The sequence below is a fragment of the Notothenia rossii genome (assembly GCF_949606895.1).
Source record: "Notothenia rossii genome assembly, chromosome: 4".
Lineage (NCBI taxonomy): Eukaryota > Metazoa > Chordata > Actinopteri > Perciformes > Nototheniidae > Notothenia > Notothenia rossii.
Window position 1 is genome coordinate 74,835,796 of NC_136902.1, and position 10,400 is coordinate 74,846,195.

The 10,400-nt window shown below is 40.6% G+C and overlaps 1 protein-coding gene across 1 annotated transcript; it reads left to right on the forward strand.

Annotated features, from left to right (window-relative positions):
• The first annotated feature begins 242 nt into the window (after positions 1–242).
• LOC307037482 (extracellular calcium-sensing receptor-like) lies at positions 243–9,952 on the forward strand. The gene is made up of 8 exons (XM_079678371.1): positions 243–1,237; positions 4,857–5,151; positions 5,239–5,528; positions 5,773–6,068; positions 7,224–7,429; positions 7,548–7,769; positions 8,524–8,647; positions 8,724–9,952. Exons 1-8 carry the CDS (start codon positions 1,179–1,181, stop codon positions 9,623–9,625), a joined length of 2,394 nt encoding a protein of 797 aa, XP_079534497.1. The 5' UTR covers positions 243–1,178; the 3' UTR covers positions 9,626–9,952.
• The last annotated feature ends 448 nt before the right edge of the window (positions 9,953–10,400 follow it).

Below are 10,400 nucleotides of genomic sequence, written 5' to 3' on the forward strand. Positions count from 1 at the left end.
CAGTGTGGCATGCAGGGGGTGAGACCCGTTGGCCAGAATGCCAAGAAGTTTCCTCAGCATTCTCCCCTCCGACACCACTGCCAACGACTCCTGATCCAATCCCAGGACAGAGCCTGCTCTCCTGATGAGCTTGTTTAATTCTGGCAACTTCTAATCGTGGGAAATACGAACACGTCTTATAAAGAGACGTGCCATAGAACATGCTGTGAAACACACAATAGCCAGCATGTGTAGTTCCAATTCCAGTTTTGGAAAGTCTGCCGTGGTTCCATTCCATTTCATAGAGCTGTTTGACGCTCAGCGTAACCTTGTCGCACTGCCCCTCCAACATCCAATCACAGGGCTTGATGACTAATCACGGGGTTTGTAAAGCAAGGCGGATGTTGTAGTCCCAAACGATAGCTGGGGATTCTGGGTAGTGTAGTGTCTTCGGAAATTGTAGTGTCTAAATTCCGAAAAAACGATTTGTTTCTCTGAATCGAAGGTTAAAAACACAAAAGCATTGTACACAATTTGAACCATCAATTAACAAGGATAAACTGATGTTTTTTAGTGGATGAGTAATGCAGATATCACTGTGTAATCATTTGACAGTGAGGGGAATACATCACCGGGACCGGAAAAACAGTTTTCACCCACGCTAACTTTACATGGAAGCTGCATACACGTTATCCTGGCGAGACCTCATCATCTTCGGAATATCTATCAAACTATAGATCCTACACATCGACTGGACATGGATTCTACGAGTACAATATACAGGAGGCCGGGCTCGAGGGCGAAGACTGTGGCTCTCAGGGGGCCGGGCTCGATGGCGAAGACCGCGGCTCTCAAGGGGCCGGGCTCGAGGGCGGAGACGGGACAACGTCGGAGGACGGGCAGGAAGAAGCTGACGGGACAGCTCCGGAGGCCGGGCAGGACACAGTGTCGGCCGGACAGGAACCGGAGCCGGTGGGGCAGGCTTCGGCAGGATCCCCCACGGAAGAGGACCAGGAGTTGGCAGGACCCCCGGCGAGATAGGTGACGGCGCGGCTCCGTGGACCTCCAAAAGCCAGACGAGTTCCAGGCAACGGCTCCTGGACAGGAGCAGGAACTGGGGAAGAAGCAGAGGTTGACTCCAGACATAACACGCCGAGACGTATGGTGTCCGTTTGAGAATTGGGAGACAGGGGGCTAGCATGCCTGGGGCTAGCAGGCCGGGAAACACATGTCGGGAGGATATCCATCATCCAGCCAGGTAAGAACTTCACAAGATGGTGCGCCTCTGCCTGAGCAGCCTCTTTCTGCTCAACACTGGACGCTCCCCTCCACCTACCATAGCAGAAAGCCAAAGAATAGGTAAATTCATGTAGTTCCACCTCAAATGGATCATCTGCTGGGTCCATCTTGGTTTGTTCGTTCTGTTAGGGTAGAGTGAAGCAGGCAGGACCCAAACGCAGATTTAAACAGAAAAATCCTTTATTTCAAGGCTAAAAGTCAAAAACAGATCACTACGCCGTGACAGAGTCAAAGACACACAAGAAACCAACAATGACAGAAAGCAAAAACAGAACTTAAATACACACAAGACTAATCAACAAAACAAGAGACAGGTGAGGAGGGAGGAGAAAACACAGGGGCAACAGGTGAACACAATCAAGTAAACAGGTAGGAGGGAATAGGTAGGAGGGAACACACACTAGCCTCATCCCAATACCCCTCCTCGACTCCTCCTTTCCCTCACTCGCGTCCCTTCCTTGTATCTTAGCTCCGCCTCCGTAAGATGCGAGCGAGAGACACGAGGAGGTGACGCGAGGACAGAGGAGTCCTCAGGTATTAATTGGGATGTCCTCGTTCACTCAAACGTCACTCTTAAACGACGTCTGTTAATGATGACATGTGCACAGCTGTATCCCCTCTCATCGGGCTTAACTGAATAACCCCTTAGAACCGGCCCATTTCTGGTTAAATATTTATTTAAATGAATGAATCTTTCTCTTGTTAGTCAAGGAATTCAATGCATGATGGTTGGTCCTGCCTTTGTGTTCTGTTTTGGTGTAAAATGTAGCCTACATTTAAATAACACTATAATTATAGTAATGTGAAAGCCTTTTAGAAATGAATTGCACATAATAATTCCCACGGAGCTGTGAGCACTTATACATTTATGTGACGCTTTTCCACTCATCTTCCAGTTGTCTGTTTTCCTCTGTTGAAATCGACCAGCTGTGAAGGTGGGGGCGGGGCTTTTATACGAGTAGTGAAAACACTTCCGCGTAGTCTGCTCGCGTGTATCCTCCCTTTCGTCTCCTCCCGCACCCCTCCTCCCTCACCCCTCCGTGTGCATTTCGGCTATTGGGACGTCCTTCAAAATGGCGTGTCTTGATCGATTTCCGGGTCAAGTCCCGGAGGAGGGGAAGAGAGGATTCGAGGAGGGGTATTGGGATGAGGCTACAGACAGGAAACCAAAGACAGATATAAACAAGACAAAACACAACGCAGACAGAAAATCAAAGACAGATCTAAACAAGACAAAACACAACACAGACAGCTCGTGACAGGAATGTCATTAAGTACATTTTGTATCATCCTTTAATGTATATTCTCAAAAGTAACCTGGAATTGTTCCAGTCTTAGTAATAGACTTTAAAACCTTTTAATACTATTGTTTGAAATGAATTCAATAATTAATCACATTATTAGTCAATCTCCAAACACATTTCACACGAGCCGTACGTAGTCTTCACCTATGCAATTGTTTTTCGTTGTGATTGATTAAACCAAATATTTATTGGACTTTATGGGGTCAGTATGTACACTACAATTTTTCCTTGCTGGAGGTCCTGCCTGGCTGCTTATTGGTTCCTTATTTAGCCTGCTTTTTCCAGTTGTTTTTAATGTTCCCAAAAGTGTGATAGGAAGTAAAGAACTATATTAAGAGAGAGGTGTGTCGAATTAAGGAGAGACTGTAGTGGAGAAACAAAGGAGTTTGGGAATACTTAGATCAAGTGAGAGGTGTTGCATCTATCTTACCTCAGTGTGTGAAACTGGCGGACAGTGAGACTTTGGCCCTACAGTCAGGAGGGGATGTTGTGATTGGAGGCCTGTTCCCTCTGCATTTTGTGGCTCCTAAGCAGCAGAACAGCTACCACGGCAAACCCCAGCTCAAACCTAGTTGGTAATGCTACTTAGTAATTATATATCTATGTATGTAATATATCATCCCAATAGCTGGCATATAGACTCTTATTTAACTATTTCACTTTTCTTAAACTATTTTTCATTTTGTAGTTACTTTTTAATATTTACTTGCACTATATTTTTCAGTTTTTCTGTATTATTGTGTTGCACTGTTGGAGAAGCCTGTGACTTAAGATTTTCATCGACATAACTACTCTGTAGCAATGTTCGTATGACAAATAAAGAACCTTGAACCTTAAGTGTGAGGATACTGATGATATCTTATGCAGGCCCCTTTTGATGATTTTGGTTACAAATCAGACTCTAAAAACAATGATTTGTCCTTGTTCAGGCCTGTTTTAGGTAAAACAACCTCTGTTAAAGGGGCAATTTATGAAAACTATAAAGGTGCTGCTGAAAAGCCTTCACTGGTTCAGAGGATCAGCACAGCACAACAAACAGCGTTGTTCTGAAACCACTAAGCAATAGTCACAAGAATCTCAGCCAAGATATTTGTTTTAAAAAAAAAACAAAACATAAAGCTTAAAAAGATGGGGAACAATGAGCAAAACAAGATTATTTCTAATCATCCATCCACCTCCTTTTCTGAAAATCATACTGATCCGAGAAAAACATAAAACATGTACAGTATATTGGCCATTTAAGGACATGTCTGGCTTGTCAGGGTAAGTTCTGCTGTGATGGCTTTAGATTAGGGTATTTGGGCATCCATCCAAACAGCATGACTTTCTCAATGATGATTATTTGAAGAAAAGTTACAAATAAAATAAAATAAATACATCTTGTCAGCGATGGGCATGCTCTCTCTCTAATAGCAAAGTGACGTATGGTAGAAGGAGGGGAGCGTCTGAAAAATGTTATAAACCAGTGAGAACACACAGTACAGTTTGCCCACTTGGCGACAGTTGATGATGGAGATGTCTCTTATTGGTCTGATACTGTCTATAGGTTTGTGTGAGCTGAAGTCAGTTCTTGTTCTGAATAGTTTTGGGGATGGTGTGAAACAAGCGGCTGGGCTTACAGGGGATGGGACTGCTGCTGTGCTTAGCACTAATGCTTCATCTGTGACATGTAAGCTACAAGGTACCACTCGTCAACCTGCATTCTCTATGGACGGTGACTATGTCATCGGGGGTGTTTTCTCCTTTCACTACTACATGCACACAGTGAAGCATAACTACACCACCATCCCCGAGCCAATAAGCTGTGCAGGGAGGTTAGTACAGGGAGAGTTTGGCTAGAATTTGGGCATTTACAGTATATTGATGTGTATATTGTGAATTTGTGTTGCAATGTACTGTGTTGTATGTAAAAACAAAAACAAAAAAAATTATTTTCATGTTTTTCAATCATGTTTTTTACATAATGTGGATTTATTTGTTCTATTTCATAAAAGGCAATAGTTTAACTGATGTATACATACTTAACCATTTGTTGAATGGAGACATGTGAAACTTATGATTTATTGGACCATTGCATCAATTCATCAAAGTGAATATTGGATATATATCTAACCATGTGTTTGGGTTTTTGACAGATGAAATTCCCATAAAGCCTACATATCTACTATTAGTTATTATTCAGACCATATCTTTGAATTTCATTCATCTTGTAGTCTATCACGTATTATTTTAAAATCTTAAAGTTTTAACATTAACACCGATGTCTGTGTGCAGCATCAACTCCCGTGGACTGCGCTTCTCACGTGCAATGGTCTTCGCCATCGAGCAGATTAACAACAGCACGGAGCTGCTTCCGGGGATCAAGGTTGGTTATGAGATCTATGACACATGTGCCTCGGTGTCCGTGGCGGTGCATGTTGCATTTCAGCTTTCTGGGGGACTGGACCCGGTGTTTAACACCGCCGACAAATGCTCAAAGTCTGGTATGGTGATGGGCGTCGTTGGTACGTCTGGGTCCACATCTTCCATCAGTATGTCGCGCATCATCGGGCCCTTCAACATACCTCAAGTAAATATTAAGAATGAATTGCAAACTGTGTTTGAGTCCATTACTTGTTTTGCCTTTGTCCCATTAAATAACTGTTGTTTTCTTTAGGTGAGCCACTTTGCCACGTGTGCATGCCTGTCTGATAAGCAGCAGTACCCAAGTTTCTTCAGAACAATCCCGAGTGATCAATTCCAGGCTGACGCGCTGGCCAAGCTGGTAAAACACTTTGGCTGGACTTGGATAGGTGCTGTCCGGTCGGATTCTGACTATGGCAACAATGGCATGGCATCTTTCCTGCATGCAGCACGTAAAGAGGGGATCTGTGTGGAATACTCAGAGTCTTTCTTTCGGACCCACTCACGTAGCCGGATCCAGAGAGTAGCTGATGTTATCCGCAGGTTTCTATATCACTGATTCTCCTTTAGTTCCTTGTGCTGACACTGAACTTCTGCACAGAAAAACCAAAACGAGTTCTAAAAGTGATGGAACATGTTTTTATTACAACAAGAAATGTGGCAATATATCTGTTTATCATCTCTCATGTTTTGTTTTTCTTCATACTTATGATAATATGGTTATAAAAGACAATATTAGTCTTATATTATAACTATTGTTTTTATATGTCATTGAATGTCCCTCCAGGTCAACGGCTAAGGTTGTTGTGGCATTTATTTCCACTGGAGATATGAGTATTCTGCTGGAGGAGCTGTCACGCAAGCCTTCTCCACCTCGCCAGTGGATAGGTAGTGAGGCCTGGGTAACCGACCGAGACATGCTGAGGTTCAGCTTCTGTGCTGGAGCCATCGGATTTGGCATTGAAAAATCTGTCATCCCAGGTCTGAGGGACTTCTTGCTGGATCTCTCTCCCTCTAAAGTGTCTGACTCCCCATTGCTTACCATGTTCTGGGAGGAAGCATTCAACTGCAGGCTGGTAAAAAGTGAGAAAGTTGTGCCAATTTTAAACATATATGACACTCACGGTAGTGTCTTGATTGTGTTAGTGTTTTTTATTTTCTGTCTCAGTGAAGCTCCCTGAATTTATCAGCCTGTTAAAAAACCAAGATTTTGACTGAAAGGGAAATCTAATATTTTTAATGAAATACATGAGGCGGACATAAGGTGCATCTCGGTGAATGATCTTACAATGTGATGTTCAGGTCATGTTTATTAACAATAATGTCTAATATATTGTAAACAATATACATGTACATTATTCTACTAAGGCTATTATGCATTGATTACAGACTGTTTATTTGTTTAGATGAAAGCTATTTATTCCTCAATGCACAACAATTTAGGGAAAGTCTCCCTTCAAAAATGGTCATAAAATAAGTGCTGAAAAAAATAATCACGCTCTAGAATATGTTTGTCCAAAACATATAGTGCAGAGTTAAAATATATGTAAAAATATATATACATTGTAGAATATATTTGTTGACAGGTTAGAGTCATTGTAAAATAAAGATGAACTTTAAAAAGGAATGTAGTAAATGTATGCTTTATGAAAATTAATATATACACGGTCTTACATTACATGTTTCTTGTTAGACGCTTTTATCCATAGCGACTTACATACGGTATGTGTACATACATAATTTAGGTGAGTTAAAGAGTAAGTACAATTATTTAAATGTAGAGAGACAGTATCAAAGTCCTGACTTCAAGAGTTCAGCAGTCTTATTACGTGTTGAATCAAGTTGTGTCGGCCTGTTAGTGTGTTACCGTCTACCAGACAGCAGAGGACAGGACGTTTATTTCTAGTGTGATAAGGGTCTCTGATGATCCTGTACTAATGGTTCTAGTGTCCATCATGCATCATTATAACAGGGCAAGTCAGTATTAAATAAAAGGAAACCATATTTTGCCTTTTACAATAAGTATTTGTCTGATGACTGATTTGTGTAAATATGAGCTGCTAAAATAAACTACCGTAATAACGTAAAAAACAGACATGTCCGCAAAAAAGTGTTTTGAAATGTGATGTAAATCCTGCAATGCTTGTTTGGCAGGTTGAATAACAGAATGCAAACATAAGAATGAATGAATGTAATCATCATGGCTAAAAACACCTCCCTCTGTCTCTTTGTTTGTAGGTGAAGCCACAGACAGGAGTGTGTGTGATGGAACTGAAGATATAAAGATGCTCCAGAGCTCATACACTGACACATCTGAACTTCGAATCACTACCATGGTGTACAAGGCTGTCTATGCAATAGCGCATGCCATTCATAATGCAGTGTGTCAGAAAACTGATTCTACTACACAGTGTGACATGTTCACTAAACTAGAGGCCAAAGAGGTCAGTAAAAATAATGATGTTCTTTTAAGCTGCACGTCTATGTTATCAAATGAATGCTCTTTTAATTTTTGTATTATTTATTTTTCCCCTTCACTGTCTTCCTTTACTTCATCCCTAGGTTCTTAATCAGTTGAAAAAAGTAAATTTTTCCCAAAATGGTTATGATGTGTCATTTGATGCCAACGGGGATCCTGTGGCCACATATGAGCTGGTAAACTGGCAAAGAAATGAGAGTGGCAGCATTGAGTTGGTGACTGTGGGGCGATACGATTCATCACTGCCGGTGGGCCAGGAGTTCCTTATCAACAGGAACCTCACCTGGGTGGAGGGTGGCACACAGGTGAGGAGCCCCAAAGCAATAGTTTAACATACTACATTTTCATATCATCTCAAAGGGTATGATGTCTCATACCTCGGTACCTCATTAGCCTCTTAAGCCTCACGGACGCGCCGAAGGGGCCGAAATTACAACATCTGCAAGCAAAAGTGTCTTAGGGCTTCTTAAGAATGAATAAACTATGAATGTTTCATATCTATGTAAGGGGAAAAAACTCAGCTAACTGATTTTTTTTCAAAAAAAACCCCTCAAAGCTAACGCTGAGCCTCTGAATTAGCCACGGGTAAAAAAAATGTAAGACCGCTAGCACAGAACTCTAGCTATACGGATCTATATACTTATTGGATCTGCACAAATAAGCTTAGATAACATCCTGAGATTCCACAAATTATAGAAATATAAGGATCATCACTGAGCGATCAGAACTGGGGACAGGGGAAGCAAATACAGACAACACACGAGTAGCTTTAGGTAGCAAAACACAGAGATATTCTCACCTTAGCTGTTATTCTGATCAAAAGTCGTGTTCAATGGCATTAGAATTCCAATGTTACGAATAATGAGAGAGTATTTTTAACATGACATTTAAGTTTTATTGTTTAAAATACATGTTTACTTACTTACTTTTTTTTTAACTAAAGAGAAATGTAAAAGACACAAAGAAAAACATTGTGAAAAAAAAAACGTGAATCTATCCTCGTATAATTTTTGCTTCAGAGCACACCTGTCTACATGTGAGTTAATTTGTATGTGACAGGTACCTGTGTCAGTGTGCACTGGCAGCTGTCCTTCAGGAACTCGTAAAGTGCTTCAGAAAGGAAAACCCATCTGCTGTTATGACTGTACACCATGTCCCGAGGGAGAGATTAGCAATGCTACAGGTATTTGTTTTTCTAATGTATGTTTACAACATAAAATATAAATTCCAACTGCTTAAAGCTGTTTTCTTTTTTTCAGATTCCTTTGATTGTTTCCTTTGCCCCAAGGAATTCTGGCCCAATGCAGAGAGAGATACGTGTCTTCTCAAACCTGTAGAGTTTCTTTCCTTCAACGAGCCCCTTGGAATCGTCTTGGCTGCTTTTTCAGTCGGTGGTGCCTGTCTCACCATTATAACAGCGGCTGTGTTCTATCGTCACAGGAGCTCACCAATTGTCAGGGCCAACAACTCTGAGCTGAGCTTCTTGCTGCTCTTCTCCCTGACTCTATGTTTCTTATGTTCATTAACGTTCATTGGAGCACCCTCGGAGTGGTCCTGCATGCTGCGCCACACAGCGTTTGGGATCACATTCGTCCTCTGCATGTCTTGTGTTCTTGGAAAAACTATAGTAGTTCTGACGGCCTTCAAAGCAACACTACCAGGTAGTAATTTGATGAAATGGTTTGGGCCTTCACAGCAAAGACTGACTGTAGTGTCTTTCACGTTCATTCAAGTTTTGATATGTACTATTTGGTTAGTTCTTAGTCCCCCCTTTCCAATGAAAAACCTCACGACATACAAGGAGAGAATCATCCTGGAGTGCGCATTAGGATCAGCTTTGGGGTTCTGGGCTGTACTTGGGTATATTGGCTTACTGGCTGTCTTTTGCTTTGTGTTAGCTGTCCTAGCTCGGAAACTACCTAATAACTTTAATGAAGCCAAGCTTATCACATTCAGCATGTTGATATTCTGTGCAGTCTGGATCACATTTATCCCAGCGTATGTCAGCTCTCCTGGGAAATATACTGTGGCTGTGGAGATATTTGCCATTCTGGCCTCCAGTTTTGGACTAATTACGTGTATATTCGCTCCAAAATGTTTTATTATTTTATTTAGATCAGAGAAAAACACCAAGAAACATTTAATGAGCAGGGGTTTGTAAAAAATGTAGATGGCTTTATAAAGCCTATACTGTGCACATTCAAATATGCTTTCCTTGTTGATTTAAATATTCATATTGGAGTTTCTTTTATGCTCAATATTTTACTAATTGTAATGTAACTTTTTGAATTTACTAATAATACCCTATTTTACAATACATTTTTATCAGTTACTGAAAATATCAAATACATTGAATAAATAAAGTCAACATTCAGACCGTGTGTGGTACTTGATAAACATTTCCAAAAACATATTAAATACTGCATAATCATAAGAAAAGCTGGCTGAATTGCTATAACATTATTGCCAAAGAGTAAAATACAACATCCCATAGTCCACAAATCCTTCAACAAGTTCTTAAAATTTGTTTTGTATATTTTTATTTTTATACTTAAAATATAACAATTTTCATAGATTGCATCTTTTGGGACACATAAGCATACGCACCAATAAAAGTGCACATTAGCTTTACAATATGATGTAGCCACCCGTAGGTGGTAGGTCTGGGTTTGTTTGGTCTAAAATAAACCTGATGTTTCTGAATCATCTGAGTCTTAAAAGGCAACAATTAAAATAAAATGGAATTGTTCAAATGAAATTTAATTAAGTACATTTTGTATCATCCTTTACAACCCTGTTTCCTAAAAGTTACGTTCCCACAGAACTAAACTTCATTCTCAATTACGTTTAGCAAGAAACATATTTTCTCCCACGTTACGTTCGTTATGAACGTATCTCAAATACGTTTATTTTCTACATATCTTCTAGAAACATAT